Below are 23,237 nucleotides of genomic sequence, written 5' to 3' on the forward strand. Positions count from 1 at the left end.
CCACACGCGTTTATAAACAGACAGATCCAAGTAAACCATACTTTACTTTGTTTGAAATATTATTAATCTACCATTCTGCCCTATCTTCAATATTATATCTTATGAATCTCATGAGGTAGTAAGACAGACTCACATCAAAAAATGTTCACATTCCCACACTGACCAATTACAATACAAAAATACCAAAATAGGGACACTGAAGATATGTTTAATATATTATTTTTATTTTAACATTATCATCACCATCGTAGTTGAACTTTATTTTCCCTTAATTTGTTTTGATCCCATCAATGTACACATACTGCAGTCAAAAATATACAAACAAATGCAGGCTTGTGCTATAGTCTGGTCAAATGTCTAAAAAACAGTGGCACTGGGGGAGAGAAAGAAAAAAGACATGCACAGCATCTGTGTGGGTGGCACCAGTCACTGGAACTGTGTGCTGCCTGCCTCCTTGGGCTCAGTGGAAAAATACATACCAGCCATCAGACAGATGGCTGAGAAAACGGCCGTCTCATATCAAACAAAAACAAAACAAAAATACGCTCATTAATGGAACTGTTAGGCACATCATTGTTTTTTGTGGTTTTACATTTTCTGTAAAATTCTGAGACACATCTCGATGCTTAACCAAATGACAAAAAACGACCCCAAAAAAACTAAAAGGAACAAAATAAGATATCGTACTTCTGCCATTAAAAGTTTGTAGGTTTTGGAATCACTGTCTAGTAGGAACGCAGGAATGTAATATAATCAATAATTTAGGTTCATCCAGGGTCCAGGTGTGTTCTGTTGTGTGAAGAGTAGAGCTGAGTGGTGAGAAGGAACCATGGTGCCGTGGGGCGGTGAGAGGGGGGGGCTGGTTGTGTTACAGCAGACGTCCCATCAGATGCTCAGATCTTTGGGGCTGTCTTTGTAAGCCTTCCGCTTGGGCTCCGGGGGCGCTTTGGAAGCACGGCTGATGTCAGACTTGAGTGTGCTGTAAGACTCCTTCAGCCTAGGTGCTGTTGCTCCCTCCTCCTCCTCCAGCTCTATGAAGCTCCTGACAGGTGAGATGTCTCGGCCCAGACTCCGGACTCTGTAGCGGGGGTCTGGGGACTCCTCTCTGGGGGCGTAGCGTGCCTCTCTCTCCATCCTCTCAGGCGAGCGGCCCCTCAGCAGTGAGCTGTACCTCTTGTAGGCGCTGTCGGACTCGGGGGTACGGACCCTGGGCATGGTCTCTCCTCTCTGGCCACGGGCAGCAGCAGATAACAGGCCATCTCCTCTGTAGTCACGCTCCAGGGTGGAGGCCCTCAGCAGAAGGCTATCCTCCTCAAACAGGCGCTCCTCCCTGGACTCCCTCAGCAGCGTGGCCTCCCTGTTGAGCCGGTCCAGGGCTGGAGGCTCCCGCAGCACACTCTCCTCACGATAGGGGCTGGGCACAGGGCCAGGAGGCTTCCTCAGCACTGGTGCTACCCCCACGTTGGGCCTCTCTGGCTCCTGGCCCCTCAGTCTGTATGGGGAGGGCTGCCGGTAGGGGTCTGATGACTGGGTGCGGTGGTAGCGGGTGGGGGAGTGGTGGCGTGAGCGGTAGGGTGACCGGTGACCATAGGGTGACCGGTGAGCGTAGGGGGAGCGGTGGCCATAGGGTGACCGATTGCGCCGAGGGGACCTGTAGGGAGAGCGCTGGCGGTGGGTGTGGTGCCGGTCAGGGGAGCGGCCTTCCCTCTCTCTGTGCCCTTGGCTTTGTCTACTGTCCAGGGTTTTCTCTGCGCTGCGGGCCCGGCTACGACCCTTATCAGGGGAGCGGTGTCTCCGGTGGCGGTGGCCGCTACTGTTGCTGTGGTGTTGGTGAGTGCCGTGGTTATCCCCACCAGACCTCTTGCTCTTGTCGCCCTTTCTCTTGGACTGATTGGAGGAGGCCCCTGTCTCCCCAGACAACCCTCCCTTGCTCTTGCTCTTCTTGTCCGGGGAGCGGTGTCTGTGTTTGGAATGGTGGTGGCCCTTCTTGTCCTTGCTCCGTGATGGTTTGTGAGGGTCTGGTGTGTTGGTGTCCGATGGTGTGTTGTTGTGGGGCAGGGTGCTCACTTCCGAAGCGTTTTGTACCCCTGCGGCTGGGCCGGCACCGTCGATGCTGGGGTCTGGAATAGAACACGACATACAACACAGGGTGCTGGATGAAACACAATGCTCTCACAGACTCCCTGACCAATAACCAGGCATCTAACATTATTAGTAATTCTGCCAATTGTAATGTTAATGTCAGCAAACAAACACGGCTAAATTCTTCATTTGGATGCACAGCCACATCCGATGGTTAGATATTAGTATTGCTATGTATGAGCCAAAAGCAGCAATGTACTGTGCGAGGACTGGTGGAACAGCCAAAGCCCGAAGACGTTCTCCACAACAAACCTGTCCCCAGGCAAGGAGCCTAGGGTGGCGTCTGGCTTTATGGAGCTGAATGGGGCTCAGCTGATGGTTGGACCAATGGTTTGATTACGATGCTGCGTGGTGTTGATGCTGATTTCGATTGTTTGACATGACTAATTCATGCTCATTCATGCTCTCACTCATGCTCTGCCTTTGATGTGATATCAATATTTAATGCAACTAATAAAACCAAGATGAGTTTCTGAATTGAGTAATGATGTAAATAATGAATGAGCATGTTTGGTTTCAGGAAGAATGTGGTTGCTCATTATTTTCACAGATTGCCCTCTATAAAGACTGCAGGGAGTGGGCTCAACACCATGGACAGAGGGAGCACGGAATTGTTTTAGGGACTAATCAAGGAGACTACTGATCCTAATTAAAATGACTGCAGTTCTATTGGTTCTTACCTGACTAACCATCTCACCAGATCAGTGAATAAACCACATGGATGGTAATCAAAGTGTCACAAGGCAGCTTCTAAAAGTCATAGTAACTCTACTTGATTGATTGGCTGAGAAAATGTCTAGGAGAGAAAAACTTTTACCATTGTCCCACAATCACAAAACTAACGTGGCATGAATCGAACGAAAGCGTCGGCATGTCAGCAGTGAACACGCCATTCCCAGAGGTTAAATGCAAGATGTGGTATGTATGAATCCATTCCAACTAGTCAACATGACAACAGAGGCGGCGGTATTGGAAATGCATTCTGGGTGAATGGATTCTTATGCATGGAGCAGAGGCACGGCAAGAGAGAGAGACCGGAGAGAGAGAGAGAGAGAGAGAGAGAGAGAGAGAGAGAGGACAGCTACAAACCATGGTCGGATTTTGGTAGGAACTAGGATCTCCCAGCTTGTCATTAGATGATCTCATACATGCGGTGAGATGGGGAGCAACCATCGCTGAAGGAAGAAAGAGCCCAGTGAAACAAAAGGAAAGGTAGATAAAACAGAGAGAAGAGAAAGGCATAGGGTTTAGATCCTACAACAATAGGCAGAAGAATAATTATTGTCCAATGGAAAAGGTGTTTATTTGATCATTTAATCATTCGGAGAAAGAGACAGTCCAGAAAATAACACAACCCTTGAGGAGAAAATAATCAGTTACAGAGAAAGTCCTGGAACCCAGCACACACTCAGAGACCCCAACCCCATAGAGACAGCGACACGCACACACAACACCGTATGAAGTAGTTTACATTGCTAACAGAACTGAAATGTCAAATGGTGGAAACTAAAAGTACGAAAAATAGTAAAAAATATACAACCTCACAGAGATGTCATATTGGTGCAGGAAAGATATAAGATATTCTCAGCTCAAAAAATCACATGAATAGAAATCAAGAATGCATTAAGATGAATTGTGACTATCAATCAACAGATCAATACAATTAAAATGAAATATTCCATAAATATTATGGAAAATCAACAAAAAAATCTGAAAAAAACTTTTGGATTTACACTGACAACTTCATGCAGCCATATACTTTCTAGATGAATATGTGGGTTGATCATGACCATGGCTCTGTACATTTACAAACATTTCTGTAGAAGTGGAGCTGAATGGAATTGAATGGTCAGGAATGAGTGCAGTCTCCAGAATCACAGTTACAGTAGATGAGAAAAAATCTGTGGAGGATTTTTGAATATGTCAAACAAAGTATTGTGAATTTCCCATTGAAATGGTAGAAAGTATTAGAACGCTCTAATTTCTCAACTGAAGTCCTAAACTCAGAAGCTTACATTCACCATCAATAAATATTATAAATATGTTGATAATGCCATATCAAAGCATGGAGATGCAATACAACCAGAGAGCATTTCCCAGTTTTTATTTTTCTTCAACCCTAAAAATATCATTCAGCAAGGACTCTGAGAATCAATAAACATATCCACATTTAGAAACACTAAATCTTTAAGATAAGATTTTTATCCCTCTCCTCACAGATCTTTCATTGTTTTTATTTTGTCAATGGGTCCATAGACCCCTTTCATTCTTGGGGAATCCCAGAATGCCCTGCTCCCCAAGCCACGCCCCACTCAGTGACACACAGCACAAGGTTAAAAGGTGACAGCAGGTGACAGCAGTTGACCCAGACCCGAAGAGAGCACCCAGAGTAGAACCAGACGCACCCAGTGGACAGTGGCAGTCAGTGGAAGGTCCCGAGCCCGGAGCGCAGGACAGGACAGAGCAGGACAGGACAGAGCAGGACAGGAGACAGTGTTCCTCTCGCACCCCACCCTGTCCCTCTCCCCATTGTGCTCAGGGGGTGAAGACAGGGGAAAAGGGAATGTTTTCGTAGATTGACCCACCATATTCAGGCACCGAGCCGTCACCCCTCTTGAGGACCAGGTGGGCGTGGCGGCCACCATCTTTTATCAGTTCAATGGCACGGGCATGCTTCATGCCCTTGGTGCTCTCGCCGTTGATCTCCAGGATCTCATCTCCCACCTGAGGGAGAGAGGAGTGAGGGAGAGAGGAGAGGGGGAGACATTGGAGGAGGGGGAGGTGGAGACATTGTGGGGAGAGGGGGTGTCAGTGGAAGTATTGGGTAAGACACAGAAGGGGGGAGTGTGTCAGGGACGAAGAGGGAGAGGGGAGGATAAAGGAAAGAGGGTGAGGCAGAGAGAGAAAGATATTGGGTGAGGATAGGTAGGAAAGGGACAAGGAGGAGAAGAGAGGGCAGAGGGGATGCAGAGGGGAGGGGAAAAAGCAGGACAAAGGGGACAGAAGGGAACATAAGAGGTGCCAGAGAGGGAAGGTTAGATTATAGTTAAAACTGCTCTGACTGCTGTAAAGGAAACATTTCTATAAATCCACAATGTTACAAGAGGGGAAGAGGTTTTCCTCTGCGCCTTAAGTTATCTGTCAGTGTTCTCTCTGTCGAGGGAATTCCACTTCACATATTCACAAATAATAAAGGATAATCAATTAACCCTTTCATTCTGTCTACAGGACCCAGGGGAATGAGATGTTCTTAGGCTTTTAGACAATTCATCAAATTAAAGGTTAAATGACAGTTTGACAGCTACAAGAGAGCACATAGGACATCATATTTACATAATACAGACTTTAAAGAATAACAACTCACGCTTATGGGGCATTGCATACATAACAGCACTGCACATTTTGTATTAGGCATTAAGCATAATGTAACCACATCAATGAGTAGATGATGAATCAACTTGAGATTTCAAAACGCTCCTATATGGGGCTCATACATACGCTCATGTTGCCGTTGCGTACGGCCGCTCCGTCCTCGGCTAGCCTCAGCACGTACAGGTCCATGTTGTACTCGTGACCTCCTCGCAGGCTGAACCCAAAACCTTTGTTCTCCCTCTCCAAGTCCACTGAGTAGAACGCAGCATCCTGAGAAAAAAAAACACACACACACACGCAAACACCGACATGACAAGGTCAGACTGGTGATTCACCGGTGGCTGGACTTGATAATGTTTGTGTCTGGGGACGGCTCGTATTTCACTGTGGGGATGAATGCCACCTTGGGGACAGTCACACCTATTAGATCGGAGCTCCAGAGTGGTGGTGAGTGAGATGAATCATAGATGGTTTGGACTCTGGGGGCGGTTTGAGGCGGGCCGAGAGGGCACGCAGAGCCACAGACACCGACTAACACCCTCCCTCCCTGCTCTGTTCAGGATCTTATCAACATGGTATCAGAATAAAGCATCTCTCTAGCGTGACAACCACTTAAAGGAAACACATTGCTGTAGGGTGTGTAGTGGGCTGGACGGGGCTGGACGGGGCAGGTCCTGTCCTTACCTGGGCTGGAGGTTGTGTTGTTGGGGCGGGGGGAGGAGGGGCCTGGGGGGATTTGAACTCAAAAGAGGACTCCTGTTTTGGTTTGGTGTTGTTTCTGGAATGAGAGAGATGTCAAAATATAGGTTAAAAATCACTGCTCATAGATACATGTTCTTAGTCAATTAGGTACTATAAATCTCAGAATCCCTCTGACCTGGGTTCAGGTGCAGCTTGTTGCTGGGGCGTGTGAGTGGTTGTTATAGTGGCGATCTTCTCAGCGTTGGTCAGTAGTGATGCATTAGAGGAGTCTGATAGGAGAGAAAGAGAGAGCGGGGGAGTCAGGGGACTGGAGACTGAAGCATGCAGAAGACAAAGGGAGAAAAACAAGAGCAGTTTCACAAAACCTTTCGTAAGCCATTATTACACTGGTAAGATATAATTTACTCAAACAGGGACATATGGAAGCCTGGACCGAATGGAGTGGCACACTCCTGACTCATCTCATCACAGCACTCTATCTCAATGACATCATTCCCTCCGTGGCCTACTCCTAGCCCCTGTTCTCAGCCCAACTACCAACCCTAGCCTGATCCTAGCCCCTGCTCTCAGTCCAACTACCACCCCTAGCCTGATCCTAGCCCCTGCTCTCAGCCCAACTACCAACCCTAGCCTGATCCTAGCCCCTGCTCTCAGCCCAACTACCAACCCTAGCCTGATCCTAGCCCCTGCTCTCAGCCCAACTACCAACCCTAGCCTGATCCTAGCCCCTGCTCTCAGCCCAACTACCAACCCTAGCCTGATCCTAGCCCCTGCTCTCAGCCCAACTACCAACCCTAGCCTGATCCTAGCCCCTGCTCTCAGCCCAACTACCAACCCTAGCCTGATCCTAGCCCCTGCTCTCAGTCCAACTACCACCCCTAGCCTGATCCTAGCCCCTGCTCTCAGTCCAACTACCACCCCTAGCCTGATCCTAGCCCCTGCTCTCTATTCCACTCACAACCCCACAAACTGTGCTCAATTCCACTCTCATCTATCCATCACTCCCCCACTAGTCCCCTTGGATTTCATTGGCTTAACTCTCCATTCAGACCACAGCCCATGAGACGCTGGGCCGTCCAATCAAGTTGGAGGCCGAGCCGAGGACGGGCCGAGTGGGTTTAATTCCACCCTGCTGGGTAGTCATTGCTGGGGAGACCCGGGTTTGATGAGTCGTCTCTCTGCACATGAATCCCAATGTCTTAAAATAGACCTCTCTCCACACCGGTGTCAACTGCCTGCAGACCAGGCTCCATCCTTCTCTTTTCCTCCGTCAATTTCTGCTTCGCTCATCCCATCCTTCTTCTCTCCCACTGTCCTCTTTCCAATACTCTATCCCTTCTTCCCTCCCAGTCTTTCCACTTTAATGCAGTTTGCAACCTTTTCTTTTTTTGCCCCTCTTGAAACATTCAGGACACAGGATGCAGAATGCACTGAACTGTATCACTGATCAGTCTCTCCCACTGTGAGAATGGAAGGGGAAAAGGACAATCTTAACGAAGAATTGATGGGAGGAAGAATTCAGCCCTGTCTGCCTACCCAGGGGGCTGAGTAAGGGTCACCCCATCTCTCCCTTGTTGCTTTTACAATACAACACAATGCAGACTATATTAGGTGAGAGAGAAAGGCAGAGAGAGAGAAAGGGGGCGAGAGAGAGGAAGGGGAGGGAGAGAGAGTGAGAGGCAGGGGGAGAGAGAGGCAGAGAAAAAGAGAGAGAGAGAGAGAGAGAGAGAGAGAAAGGTGGACAAGAGAGCGAGAGAGGAAGGAAGGGGAGGGAGAGAGAGAGGAAGGGGAAGAGAGAGAGAGAGGAAGGGGAGAGAGAGAGGAAGGAGAGAGAGCGAGAGAGAGTGCAAGAGAGGGGAAGGGGAGAGAGAGCAAGAGTGAAAGCGAAAGGAGAGAGAGAGAAAGGGGGCAAGAGAGAGGAAGGGGAGGGACAGAGAGTGAAAGGAAGGGGAAGAGAGAGAGACAGAGAGACAGACAGACAGACAGAGAGATAGGCCAGGAGTGAGAGAAAGAAAGGGAGAGAGGCAGAGAGAGAAAAAGGCAGAGAGAGCGAGGACGGGGGTCAAGAGAGAATGGGGGAGAGAGAGGCAGAGAAACAGAGAGAGGAAGGGGGAGAGAGAGAAGAAGGGGGAGAGAGAGAGAGAGACAGAGAGAGAGAGAGAGAGAGAGAGAGAGAAAGAAAGAAAGGGGAGAGAGAAGGGGGAAGAGAGAGAGAAAGGTAGACGAGGGAGGGAGGAGAAAGAGAGCGAGACAGAGGAAGGAAGGGGAGGGAGAGAGAGAGAATGGACAGCGAGCGAGAGAACGAGAGAAAGCAAGAGAGGAAGGAAGGGGTGGGACAGAGAGAGGAAGGGGGCAGAGAGAGGGATGGGGAGAGAGAGGGAGGGGGGAGAGAGGGAGGAAAGCGAGAGAGGAAGGGGGGAGAGCGAGGAAGAGAGAGAAAGAGAGAGGAAGGGGGAGAAAGAGAGAAAGGAAGGGGAGAGAGGTAAAGAGAGCGAGAGTAAGGAGAGAGAGCGAGAGAGGGAGGGAGAGAGCGAGAGAAAGAGGGAGGGAGGGAGAGAGCAAAAGAAAGGGGTAAGAGAGCTAGAGAACTGGGGAGAGAGAGTGAGAGAAAGGGGGAGAGCAAGGCAGAGAGAGAAAGGAAAAGAGAGTGAAAGGGAAGGAGAGAAAGGGGGAAGAGGGAGAAAGGGGAGAGAGAGAGAGGAAGGGGGGAGAGAGAGGAAGGGGGGAGCGAGAGAAAGGGGGGGAGCGAGAGAAAGGGGGGAGCGCGAGAGGAAGGAGAGAGAGCGAGAGGAAGGAGAGAGTGCAAGAGAGAGAGAGGGGAAGGGGGGAGGGAGAGAAAGAGCAAGAGTGAAAGCGAAAGGAGAGAGAGAGGGCGCTGATTCTCCCTGCAGTGATTTTGGAATCAGCTTCCTTATTAAATCTCCTTCCATAACAGCCCTGTGTTTAACAGCAGGAGATAACCCTGCCCTGGATAAATCTACATATCTCACTAATACACAGGGATTCTCAATCTCTCTCACATACACACACACAACCTCTCAGCCCAAAATACAGACATCTCCCTCTCCCTCACAAACCCAAACTATGCTTTTATAAAACATCCGCCCTCTATCTGTTTTCTTGGCAGAACAATTTTGCCTAAGTGTAATCATCTATGGCTCTACAGAAAAAGGCTTTCATCCATAAAAACAGCCTAAAAAACATGGACAAATAGTTTGAAATTCTCCAACGTGCAGGTTGACACAGACTAGTGGTTACAATGACGTTCTCCCTGATTCTCCCTCACTTAATGAAACAGCATTCCAGGGTGATGTGTTAGTGCAGTGTAGCGAGAGCTTTTAGCCCTAACACACAGACAAACATACACACATTGTGACAGCCTCTGACAGTTGAATTACTCTTGCATGTTTCAGAAGTATGTGAAAGGCACGACTGCACTAGAAAGTTCCCTCACATCCCAGAGAAGCAGCTCTGTCAACATTGTGGGGGTGTTCAGACTGACTAGAGCACTTGAAATGTAAAAACAGTGTGATGGTGATGTACTGAGATAGGCTTTCCTTTAGCAAAAGGTATATATACACTGAGGGTAGAAAACATTAGGAACACCTGCTCTTTCCATGACAGACTGACCAGGTGAATCCAGGTGAAAACTATGATCCCTTATTGATGTCACTTGTTAAATCCACTTCAATCAGTGTGTAGATTAAGTTTAAAGAAGGATTTCTAAGCCTTGAGACAATTGAGGTTTTGTATGTGTACCATGCAGATGGTTAATAGGTAAGACAAAAGATTTAAGTGCCTTTGAACGGGGTATGGTAGCAGGTACCAGGTGCATCGGTTTGAGTGTGTCAAGAACACTGCTGGGTTTTTCACGCTCAACAGTTTCCTGTGTGTATCAAGAATGGTCCACCACCCAAAGGACATCCAACCAACTTGACAACTGACGGAAGCATTAGAATCAACATGGGCCAGCATCCCTGTGGAACGGTTTCGACACCTTGTAGATTCCATGTGCCAAAGAATGAATTCAGAGCGAAAGGGTGTTCCTAATGTTTTGTACACTCAGTGTATATACAGTACCAGTAAAAAGTTTGGACACACCTACTCATTCCAGTATTTTTCTTTATTTTTTACTATTTTCAACATAGAATAATACTGAAGACATCAAAACTATGAAATAACACATACGGAACCATGTAGTAACCAAAAAAGTGTTCAAATCAAAATATATTTTCGATTTTAGATTCTTCAAAGTAGCCACCCTTTGCCTTGATGACAGCTTTGCACACTCTTGGCATTCTCTCAACCAGCATCACCTGGAATGCTTTTCCAACAGTCTTCAAGGAGTTCCCATATATGCTGAGCATTGTTGGCTGCTTTTCCTTCACTATGCGGTCCAACTCATCCCAAACCATCTCAATTGGGTTGAGGTTGGGTGATTGTGGAGGCCAGGTCATCGGATGCAGCACTCCATCACTCTCCTTCTTGGTCAAATAGCCCTTGCACAGCCTGGAGGTGTGTTGAGTCATTGTCCTGTTGAAAAACAAATGATAGTCCTACTAAGTGTAAACCAGATAGGATGGCGTAATGCTGCAGAATGCTGTGGTAGCCATGCTGGTTAAGTGTGCCTTGAATTGTAAATAAATCACAGACAGTGTCACCAGCAAAGCACCCCCACAACATCACACCTCATCCTCCATGCTTCACGGTGGGAACCACACATGTGGAGATCATCCATTCACCAACTCTGCGTTGGTTGGAACCAAAAATCTCAAATTTGGCCATAGGACAGATTTCCACCGGTCTAATGTCCATTGATCATGTTTCTTGGCCCAAGCAAGTCTCTTCTTCTTTTTGGTGTCCTATAGTAGTGGTTTCTTTGCAGCAATTCGACCATGAAGGCCTGATTCAGGCAGTCTCCTCTGAACAGTTGATGTTGAGATGTGTCTGTTACTTGACCTCTGTGAAGCATTTATTTGGGCTGCAATCTGAGGTGCAGTTAACTCTACTGAACTTATCCTCTGCAGCAGAGGTAACTCTGGGTCTTCCTTTCCTGTGGAGGTCCTCATGAGAGCCAGTTTCATCATAACGCTTGATGGTTTCTGCCTCTGCACTTGAAGAAACTTCCGGATTGACTGACCTTCATGTCAGAAAGTAATGATAGACTGTCGTTTCTCTTTGCTTATTTGATGTGTTCTTGCTGTAATATGGACTTGGTATTTTACCAAATAGGGCTATCTTCTGTGTACCACCCCTACCTTGTCACAACACAACTGATTGGCTCAAACACATTAAAAAGGAAAGAAATTCCACAAATTACTTTCTAACAAGTTACACCTGTTAATTGAAATTCATTCCAGGTGACCACCTCATGACACTGGTTGAGAGAATGCCAAGAGTGTTTAAAGCTGTCATCAAGACAAAGGGTGGCTACTTTGAAAAATCTCAAATATAAAATATATTTTGATTTGTTTAACACTTTTTTGGTTACTACATTAGGTAGCCTAGTGGTTAGAGCATTGGGCCAGTAACCAAAAGGTTGCTGGATCAAATCCCTGAGCTGACAATTAAAAATCTGTCGTTCTGCCCCTGAGCAAGGCAGTTAACCCACAGTTCCCCGGGCGCCAAAGCCGTGGATGTTGATTATGGCAGCCCCCCGCACCTCTCTGATTCAGGGGGGTTGGGTTAAATGCGGAAGACACCATTCAGTTGAATGCATTCCGTTTTACAACTGACTAGGTATCCCCCATGTGTTATTTCATAGTTTTGATGTCTTCACTATTATTCTATGTAGAAAATAGTAAAAATAAATAAAAACCCTTGAATGAGTAGGTGTGTCCAAACCTTTGACTGGTACTGTATATTCCAATACAATACATGTTTGCATATCTGATGTAATGCACAAATATTCCTGACACAGGTTGATCGTAGCGGCTGAGACAGTCTTCGGTCTAGATCAGGTCAACCCTGTTCCTGGAGAGATACCCTCCTGTAGGTTTTCACTCCAACCCCAGTTCTAACTAACCTGATTCATATTATCAACCAGCTAATTATTACAATCAGGTTTGCTAGATTAGGGTTGGAGCAAAAACCTAAGGAGAGAAGCTCTCCAGGAAAAGGGTCATGCAGCCCTGGTCTAGATGGTAAATATGAGTGGAACATTAGAGATGGGAGACAGAAGAGGTCCTCTCACCGTCTCCGGGAATGATCCTTAGCGTGACAGTGTTCCCGGCCTCCTTGATCAGGTTGACGATGTCCGAATGGGACTTGTTGGTGATAGAGCAGCCATTGACAGCCAGGATACGGTCTCCCACCTTCAGCTTCCCACAGCGGTCTGCAGGGCTCCCCTCGATAATACGCCCTATTTTGTGGGGCATGGCCACACATGCATTTCCAGCTTTTTGCGTTTGTGTGATTCAGAAAGTGTGTGATGTGACATTTTGTGGTAAGGGGTGTTGTTTAAAGAGAGAGAGAGGTGAAAAGGGGCAGAGGAAGAAGAGGAAGAGAAGAGAGAGAAAGGAAGGAAGGCAGAAGGTTAAGGGTTTATTCACCAAACCCACCAAGCCAAGTGCCAACAGAGTGTGCCCGGAAATCTGCTATGAGAAATGGAAAGCGTTGGCCAAGTGAGAGAGAATGTTAAAAGAAAAATGACTTTACATACTCTAGATGTAGTACATTCAAATGAATTAGGACTAAATACTCAATGTGTCACTGACCATCTCTCTGTGGCAACATCCTGCACTAACTTCTTATATTTGCATTTGTGAATCTCTCCTAACATCCTTGTACTGCTGAAACCTAATAATGAGGAAACTATGTCAACGTTCAGCACTGATAAGACAGACACATGCAGCCTAGATTACAAATGTACAGACATAACAGCCAAATTCTCTGCTAGTGCCGGCAGGTCCTCTCCTACAGACAATCCTCAGACCACAAAAGCTTCTACCCTACTAGAGACTGCCCCTCAATAAGTGCTGTCCCTGACTAATAAAAATCTTGGTCAACCAAAAGTCGTCTGTTCTTTCAAACAATCGATTGGACTAAATTTTAAACTTGTATTCTTCCATAAATAAAATCAACTATATGCTAGTCTGAGTCTGTTTGTTGAAATAAGACACAAATGACTCAAGAGAGAGCCAGAGATCAAGATACACAGAAGAGAGGGACCTTAACCTGACCATCCTCCTCCCGCACTTCACATGTTGCGTTTGTATTTCTGTTCAGTGTATATTAACGTCTTCAAATCTCAAAATCATTGTCTTGTGGTTAATAAAAATTCTATCCAAATCTACATGAAAACGATACAAACCTACAAAATAACTTCTATTGCCAACTATGTAAAAATAGCCTACATAAAGCCAACAAATAAAAACATCAGCCTGGAGGTAGAAAATATCCCGATTAAAATAAATATCCTATGAATCACATTGACCTGTCTGCAAAAAACGTGAAACGTCGTATGGGGCTGGACTTGGGTCCAGCCCCAAACTCATGCTAGCAAACTTGCAACATTGAATAAAATATTCTGTGCCCTCAAGAGTTTCCCATGCCAGAGAGCTTGGGACAGACACAGCTGGATGCTATTTTGGGTAAGGGATAAGAGCTCATCAGGTACACGTTTCCACTGGATCAGAGCATGACATTTAGCTTCACGATGAGTGGTTGTCGAAAGGGAGAGTGCTGGAATTCTTTTTCAAATACATTGAGGAACTATTGTCATTCTCAATGGATGTAAAAACAGACTTTGTTTGCTTGTTGTTTGAGGTGAAGAAAACATTACTTTGAGAAGCTCCACAGCTCTTTAGTGGTGGTGCGTTACGCCAATCAGAAATACTATCAGATCCCCAAATGGGCACATTTATAGCCTAGGTAGCCGACAGTCCTACTTCTATGCGTAATCAGTTGCGTGTCCTTTGTCAACATTGAAAGTAGCGCTCAAAAAAAAATATATATATATAAAATGGAATAAACCAAAACTTGTTTCTCACAAGTGTAGCATAGGTTGTGTGCTCTGCAAACAACGTGTCCACTCCTACGATGAGAACGGTAAAAGACTGGAATAAAAATATATTGTATGAATTAACAGAAATTACCATAACCAAACAAATGTTGTAGATTAGAAAGGATAGGTATTAACGGTAAAAGTAGGCTACTACTGGTGATATGCCGTATGTAATGGGGAATTGATAGACTAACAATCAAGGCAAACAATCCACACAATTATGTTTTGAAACAATGAATGTGCACAAATTTGCGGGAGAGCGCGCATTGGAGAGAGAATTTTTGCCACACCTCTTCTTGGACTGTGTCATCCACGCAGCGTCCGCAATGAATTAGTTCACCGAGATGGGCAGGTGTCTCGTGTGCCATACATTTTTTTAATATATATTTGCTACTGCTCGACAAAATAAAGGTTGGTCGACAAACAGCCTAACAATCGACCAGTCGACTAATTGGGGTCAGCCCTAATCTCAATTATTACAGTGAACTATTGCACATATCATTCCCTCTCTGTCTCTATTCCTCTTCTTGATTTAACTACAAACAATAATCAAATCGAATTGTATTTGTCACATGCGCTGAATACAACAGGTGTAGACCTTACAGTGAATTGCTGTATAGTTAAGAAAATATTTACAAAATAAACTAAAGTAAAAAAAATGTTATCAAAAAGTAACAATAAAAGTAATTGGCAATAACGAGGCTATATACAGAGGGTACCGGTACCGAGTCAATGTGCGGGGTTACAGGTTAGTCGAGGTAATTTGTAAAGTGACTATTACTGCTACTCGCTGTTTATAAGTGACTACTAATAAACAGCGTGTAGCAGCAGTATAAATCCAAAACGGGGGGGGGGGGGGTCAGTCAATGTAAATAGTCCAGGTGGCCATTTGATTAATTGTTCAGCAGTTTAATGGTTTGGGGGTATAATCCCTCTCTCCACTGGGATTCTCTGCCTCTAACCCTATTACAGGGGCTGAGTCACTGGCTTACTGGTGCTCTTCCATGCCGTCCCTAGGAGGGGTGCATCACTTGAGTGGGTTGAGTCACTGACGTGATCTTCCTGTCTGGGATGGCGCCCCCCCCTTGGGTTGTGCCGTGGCGGAGATCTTTGTGGGCTATACTCGTCCTCGTCTCAGGATGGTAAGTTGGTGGATGAAGGTTTCCCTCTAGTGGTGGGGGGGCTGTGCTCTGGCAAAGTGGGTGGGGTTATATCCTGCCTGTTTGGCCCTGTCCGGGGGTATCGTTGGATCGGTCCACAGTGTCTCCCGACTCCTCCTGTCTCAGCCTCCAGTATTTATGCTGCAGTAGTTTGTGTTGGGGGCTAGGGTCAGTCTGTTATATCTGGAGTATTTCTCCTGTCTTATCCGGTGTCCTGGGTGAATTTAAGTATGCTCTCTAATTCTCTCTTTCTCTCTCTTGGAGGACTTGAGCCCTAGGACCATGCCTCAGGACTACCTGGCCTGATGACTCCTTGCTGTCTCCAGTCCACCTGGCCGTGCTGCTGCTCCAGTTTCAAATGTTCTGCCTGCGGCTATGGAACCGTGACATGTTCACCGAACGTGCTACCTGTCCCAGACCTGCTGTTTTCAACTCTCTAGAGACAGCAGGAGTGGTAGAGATACTCTGAATGATTGGCTATGAAAAGCCAACTGACATTTACTCCTGAGGTGCTGACATGTTGCACCCTGGACAACCACTGTGATTATTATTATTTGACCCTGCTGGTCATCTATGAACATTTGAACATCTTGGCCATGTTCCGTTATAATCTCCACCCGGCACAGCCAGAAGAGGACTGGCCACCCCTCACAGCCTGGTTCCTCTCTAGGTTTCTTCCTAGGTTCTGGCCTTTCTAGGGAGTTTTTCCTTGCCACCGTGCTTCTACACCTGCATTGCTTGCTGTTTGGGGTTTTAGGCTGGGTTTCTGTACAGCACTTTGTAACATCAGCTGATGTAAGAAGGGCTTTATAAATACATTTGATTGAAATTTAATTATTAAGGAGCCTTTTGGACCTAGACTTTGCGCTCCGGTAGCGCTTGCCGTGCGGTGCGGAAGCAGAGAGAACAGTCTATGACTAGGGTGACTGGAGTCTTTGACAATGTTCTGGGCCTTCCTCTGACACCGCCTGGTATTGAGGTCCTGGATGGCAGGGAGCTTGGCCCTGGTGATCAGTCTGTCTCTTTCTTCTGCGGTCAGTCACAACAGTCTAGAAGAGATCTGTGGAGCTCAAGTCATTGAGTTCTGTACTAACTAGAAGCTTTGATGGTTTCACAGCAGAAGGATGCGTTTGACTAATACACAGAGAGAGGGGATGGATGGGTCTCTGTGTCAGAGTAACTGGGATCCATGCAGATCAAAGGTAATTTCTCTACACTATTGATCAACAACCAATGTTTTTCACTTTGATATGATTAACAAATTGGCACAAACTTGCCAACTCTTTCCATTTGTGTATAGTACATGAAGCTGTGCTTTACTAGATCGTTAACCACCATAGTGGTTAAGCAGTGTAAGCCTGATCAGCACCCCTGTGCCCAGGGAGACTCCCAGAGCTGTGGTCAGGCAGGGAGAGTGGCAGCAATATCTCTAGGTAGCAATTGTAGGCAGACAACAGGGCAGACAACAGGGCACGCAGAGGGACAAAAAGAGCTGTAGGACAGTGGGAGAGGGTCTATCCATCTGCAAATATTACATTCATCTCCCCCTTAATAACTAATCCAAGTCAACCCCGTTTTCATGATTTCTGGTAGATCATGAAAATAAAACAGGAAATATTGTTAACATCACTCGATAGAGGATAACCTGCTGATTACAACCACCTAGATGGTAGTCTAACCAGTGATGTAAACAATATTTCCAGTTTCTGTGTTTTTGGAGTTACAACAAATCAATTGCAACTTGTCACAAGAACATGGCTTTTAGTGCAAATGCAGTTTATAAGGTGCTCGTTTAAAAGAAACACTATTCTGGCATGTTTCATATGGGGGTCGCCAAAACGGAAAGAGAAACGCAACACTTATTTGTCAGTCACTCATATTGATATCACGCTGAAACCAACAGAATGAGAGAGGGGAGTTGAGTTACACATCCTGTAAAAAAAAACACAGAATCTGAGAATAATATGTATATCACTGGTTAGAGGACAATTTGTACAAGACAGCAAGCTACATTTTGTATTGTTGCATTTTGTTTCAAGTAGGTCACCAACACGGAAAGATAAACGCAAAACTATTTTGTTAAAGCACTCATCGATATAAATTTGAAATCAATAGAGCAGGGGCAAACGTGTGGGGTGTATACACTATTTAAACTAACACTATTCAAAGGCCACACTGAATCTGAGAATACTTTTTATATCACTGGTTAGAAGAGAATTTGCTGAAGACGGTCATCTAAATTCTAGAATGTCGGATGGAAGTTTTGTCAGGCTGTCAAAATGGGGAAGGAAACAAATCAGATGCTTTGCTATTTAACTTCAACGAATCACGACCCACCATATATCAACAGTGACAAGGGTTGGCTGTTATTTGAGTGATAGTTGTGAGGCCAGCAACTTTTGTACAGAGAGATGAATTTTCCCTGCCATTTGAGTTTGAAAATGATAGTAGAAAACTGCCAGCGCATATGACAAAATCAGTGGTACAAAACGAATTATATTGATCTGTTTAAAGCCATCTTTTTTTGTCATTGCGATTATTATTAACGTTTATACTAACATCACTTATTTGAGGTAAAAAAGCCGTGCAATTCCACTCCATTCGAGGTGGTCAAAACGTGAGGTAATGTAGTAACACATACTGTCCACGTACAGGAAATTAGTGCAATGTAAAATAATCGAATATGTAAACATAAATCAACATTTAAATTTGGGCTTACATTTTACACATATACTTCGATAGTTTAACCATTTACAGAGAATTAAAAAAATATCTTATGCACAATTTAAGCGGGCGCTCTAGAAAGAACTCCCCGTCTCCCTGCCTACTTATTATAACCTGTCAAGCCATAGTATTGATATTATTCTATCCATTGTTATTTCAGACCACATCTGAATTATACAACATGCTTTCACTTGTGATCAATTATGAAAGACAGTATAAATATTACAGCTCTTTGGGCTGGGTTACAGTGTCTCTGCTTGACAGAATGAAAGAAAATAGAAGAGGATCACCACTCACTAGAAAATAGAATAATGAGGATGAAAGCTATTCACCAAGTAAGTGCCAGAAATATGCACTATTCAGAAACTCATTTGCATAGAAGGACAGGACCCAATAGTCAAACAGCGATTAGTTACTAAGAAAAATATGTTCTACTGTATACTGAGAGAAAGGTTGAGTGTGTGTGTGTGTGTGGGTGTGTGTGTGTGTGTGTGTGTGTGTATATATATATATATAGTGCACGCCTGTGTGTTACCTATATTTAAGTATAGTAAGGTAGAGATGACATGGGGGTCTTACCAAAGGTGGTGCCAGACTCGGGTCGGGACACGGAGGAGACGATGACGAATCCAAAGCCCTCGTTCTCCCCGCGGTGGATCTCCACGTCATAGGGCTGCAGGGCGGTGTTGACCACAGCACTCCCTGAGCCTCCGCCGCCCCCGCTGCCGATGCCGCTGGTGGAGCCGCTGCCGGAGCCGCTGCCAGAGCTGACCGTGTTGAGGGAGTTCTGACTGCCCTGGGGGGTCCGCTTCCCCTCAGTCAAGGAGGGGGCCTGGGTGCTGCTGTGGTGTGATGAGGCTGGGGATGGGGGCACCTCGCCCTCCCCTTTAGACACTGTGTAAGAAGAGGAGAGAAAAGATATTAACGCTGTCAGACTGACAAGAAGCAAACTATTACCAACACTCCACAGCAACAGCACACAGCTCATAACACCAAATGAAACACAAAATGAAAGGTTTTCCTAATCAACATGGACAACGCTGCTCCTCTCTACCCACTAATGATCACACCGATAGAAGGAAGAAGGTCAACATGGAGCATACTGCTCTAACGGTCACGCTTTGATCTATTCCTCCCCAAAACATCTATAGATATGGCTTCCGGATTGCATCACAACAGAAGGTTCCCATCTTATTTCCTGGCATTGAAGCAGTGCTTCATACTGGGCATCGCCCCTCTGACAGACCATCGTGCCCTCTGTCTGGGCACTCTCATCAATGGCTTGTAGACAGGCTAGTGTGTGGAGGGCGCGGGGAAAGGTTGGAACCCTCTTCATCACGTTTATGGACCTTTATTCATCCTGCTGAAGGGCAGGCTGGGAGCGATGTGCGCCTCTGACAAACAATTTCCCACACACCCATGGACTGTTGAAGAGCAGCGGGGATGAACCTCCAAATATTAGCCCTGTCCTCGGGCCCTTCCCTGCTCTGATGAAGACAAATGGAGCCAGGAGCAGTGAATGGCCTCAATGTTACAGCACAGACTGCTGTTGATGGTACTACTGCACAGACTGCTGTTATTGGTACTACTGCACAGACTGCTGCTGATCATTTGATGTACACAACATGCCTACCACTTTTTACTGTGAAACAAAAAAGAAATAAGAAAACTTGAACGTGCATAACTATTCACCACCCCCCCCACCCCCAAAAGTCAATACTCTGTAGAGCCACCTTTTGCAGAAATTACAGATTCAAGTCTCTTGGGGTATGTCTCTATAAGCTTGGCACATCTAGACACTGGGGTTTTGCCCATTCTTCAAGGAAAAACTGCTCCAGCTGGTGTACAGCAGTCTTTAAGTCATACCACAGATTCTCAATTGGATTGAGGTCTGGGCTTTGACTTGGCCATTCCAAGACATTTAAATGTTCCCCTTAAACCACTCGAGTGTTGCTTTAGCAGTAAGCTTAGGGTCATTGTCCTGTTGGAAGGTGAACCTCCGTCCCAGTCTCAAATCTCTGGAAGACTGAAACAGGTTTCCCTCAAGAATGTCCCTGTATTTAGCACCATCCATCATTCCTTCAATTCTGACAATGCTGCCACCACCATACTTCACTGTGGGGATGTTGTTCTCGGGGTGATGAGAGGGTGATGAGAGGTGTTGGGTTTGCGCCAGACATAGCGTTTTCCTTGATGGCCAAAAAGCTACATTTTAGTCTCATCTGACCAGAGTACCTTCTCCCACATGCTTTTTGGCGAACTCCAAGCGTGTTTACTTCTTTTTTTCTATAAGCAATGGCTTTTTTCTGTCCACTATTCCATAAAGCCCAGCTCTGTGGAGTGTTCGGCTTAAAGTGGTTCAATGGACAGATACTCCAATCTCCGCTGTGGAGCTTTGCAGCTCCTTCAGGGTTATCTTTGGTCTCTTTGTTGCCTCTGATTAATGACCTCCTTGCTGGGCCGTGAGTTTTGGTGGGCGGCGCTCTCTTGGCAGGTTTGTTGTGGTGCAATATTCTTTCAATTTTTTAATAATGGATTTAATGGTGCTCCGTGGGATGTTCAAAGTTTCTGATATTTTTTTATAACCCAACCCTGATCTGTACTTCTCCACAACTTTGTCCCTGACCTGTTTGGAGAGCTCCTTGGTCTTCATGGTGCCGCTTGTTTGGTGGTGCCCCACTGCTTAGGGGTGTTGCAGACTCTGGGGCCTTTCAGAATGGGTGCATGCATACTGAGATCATGTGACAGATCATGTGACACCTGTTGTGGATAGGGGGCAGTATTTTCACGGCCAGATAAAAAACGTACCCGATTTAATCTGGTTACTACTCTTGCCCAGAAAGTAGAATATGCATATAATTAGTAGATTTGGATAGAAAATACTCTAAAATTTTCTAAAACTGTTTGAATGGTGTCTGTGAGTATAACAGAACTCATATGGCAGGCAAAAACCTGAAGATTCCAAGCAGGAAGTGGCCTGTCTGACAATTTGTAGTCCTTCTGTTGCATCTCTATCGAAATTACAGCATCTGAGCTGTTACGTGACACTTTAAGGCTTCCATTGGCTCTCTAAAGCCTTCAGAAAGCGGATTGACGCGTCTCCTGTCTCTGGGCAGATAACAGCAGCACAGTTTGTGAGTGGTCTGCCTGGGGACAGAGAGACTGGAGATGCGCGTTCACGAGACCTCACCATTTTTTTCTTTCCCTCTTTGAATGAATACAACATTGTCCGGTTGGAATATTATCGCTATTTTACGAGAAAAATAGCATAAAAATAGATTTTAAACAGCGTTTGACATGCTTCGAAGTACGGTAATGGAACATTTTGAAAAAAAATGTCACGAATGCGCTCGCGCATTACCCTTTGGATAGTGACCTGAACGCACGAACAAAATGGAGGTATTTGGATATAACTATGGATTATTTGGAACCAAAACAACACTTGTTGTTGAAGTAGAAGTCCTGGGAGTGCATTCTGACGAAGAACAGCAGAACACAGAATTACTAGCAAAATTACTGCCAGAAAAAGTATCAAATTACGCTGAGCCAACACTTACCACAGAAGTTCACACAATCCACTCCTGATACTCATATAATTTAGCTGTTCTTTAAGGTGTTCATTGCAAATCACTCTGGAAAACATAGTGTCCATGTCTAACTAGCTGTGTTTACCTCCGTAGCCGGTCTTGCGTCGCACGGTGAGGTTGACGTGACCCTGCTTGGCGGCCTGTTGCATCAGCTGTACCACCAGCTGGTGAGACTTGCCCATCACTGCCGTGCCGTCCACACAGATGAGCTCATCCCCTGAGCGCAGGCGTCCATCCTCATCCGCCGCCCCATATTTCACTATGTGCCCTATGTAGATCTGGGGAGAGAAGAAGATGGGAGGATGGGGGAGAAAAGGAGAGAAAATAAGAGAAAAGGCAAGGACAGAAGAGGGGGATGATCGGAGAGGTTGTTGGTCAATCAACAGTAGACGGTAAAAGAACATCAAGGTGAGATATTGACAGGTGAGATCATTTTTTTCCAGCAGCACTAACATAACTCAGACTACTCCTGGCCCAGCTAGAAAGCTAGCTAGTAAGTCTTCCTCCTCTTTCTCCGCTTGGCTGTGATGGGGTCAACTTGGAGTCATGATAGGGGCTGCACCAAATGTTTGATATATTATAATAATTGATTATGCTTATGTTGTATTAATAGAAGGGGAAGGGCTATAAGACCCCTCCCCCACTACATATATAGGGTCCCAGACTACAGATTAACAGTATATAAGTATATATATTCATTATAAGGTTTAATATTGTTCCACTATTCCTTTGAAGTCTTTGCCTCTTATAAAGAAACGGTCTGAGAGATGTGCGTTATTGCAGTCAAAACAGGGGTCTGTGAGAAAGCGCCTCAAGGCTAAAAGAGATTCATAGACACAAAACCCTGCAGGGGAGTGAAAGAGATAAGAGACTAGTCAGACATACCACTATAAAGCAACTTGGGGAGTGGAAAATTACTGCTGAGCCCTTAGAAAACACTGGAACTATTGTATCTCTCTTGCAAGTTTGTAAAACTGTGTATGCATGGGCTTGGTCTCATGACTAGAAGGTAGTGACGTAGGCAGTTACATCACTAGGGGTTGACTGCAAGCATATTAAAAGCACCTTGGACTTTCCCTATTTTGCAGAACTCAGGAGAGACTTCGGTTGTATGTGTGATGTTTGATCTTTGACTTCTGTCTACAGCTGTATTTTGATTAAAATTGTTATGATTCATAAGTGCACATTTTGAGTGTTCCGTATTTGTCAAGTAAATAACGGAGCCCAGAAAAGTGGAACCAACAGCTGCACAACCGGTCTAAATCTCTTGTGTCATTATTTTCCTTCTCCAAAAGAGGTAAAGACCAGCTTACGAGAACCAACAATTTGGCCTCTTTAAAAGAAAAGAAAATTGGTCTGAGATATATTTTTCTCTCTGATTGAGGCTGCAGCAAGGAGATGAAAAACAGAGGAGCTAAGACCACCACCACTACCACACTCAGTCCAACACTGCTGCTGAAGTTGATTCAGCTGGCTCCAACAGAGGAGCTAAGACCACCGCCACACACAGACCAACACTGCTGCTGAAGTTGATTCAGCTAGCTC

The 23,237-nt window shown here is 45.6% G+C and overlaps 1 protein-coding gene across 15 annotated transcripts in view; it reads right to left on the minus strand.

Moving 5' to 3' along the window:
* Positions 1-203: 203 nt before the first annotated feature.
* LOC106565841 (membrane-associated guanylate kinase, WW and PDZ domain-containing protein 1) overlaps positions 204-23,237 on the minus strand; it is a 182,401-nt gene continuing 159,367 nt past the window's right edge. For 9 of the 15 annotated variants that reach the window (XM_014133422.3, XM_082959325.1, XM_082959324.1 and 6 more), the window contains 8 exons: positions 21,778-21,970; positions 18,685-18,999; positions 12,410-12,613; positions 6,392-6,485; positions 6,199-6,292; positions 5,641-5,784; positions 4,728-4,866; positions 204-2,120 (listed from right to left, as the gene is read on the minus strand). In XM_014133422.3, coding sequence (XP_013988897.3) covers positions 886-2,120; positions 4,728-4,866; positions 5,641-5,784; positions 6,199-6,292; positions 6,392-6,485; positions 12,410-12,613; positions 18,685-18,999; positions 21,778-21,970 — 2,418 coding nt within the window. In that variant the 3' untranslated portion in view covers positions 204-885. Of the gene's footprint in view, positions 2,121-3,231; positions 3,318-3,420; positions 4,867-5,640; positions 5,785-6,198; positions 6,293-6,391; positions 6,486-12,409; positions 12,614-18,684; positions 19,000-21,777; positions 21,971-23,237 lie in introns of those variants that run through there. The other 6 variants (XM_082959333.1, XM_082959330.1, XM_082959332.1 and 3 more) reach the window with 4 other exon arrangements.

The sequence above is a fragment of the Salmo salar genome, chromosome 12, assembly GCF_965601325.2.
Source record: "Salmo salar chromosome 12, fSalSal1, whole genome shotgun sequence".
Lineage (NCBI taxonomy): Eukaryota > Metazoa > Chordata > Actinopteri > Salmoniformes > Salmonidae > Salmo > Salmo salar.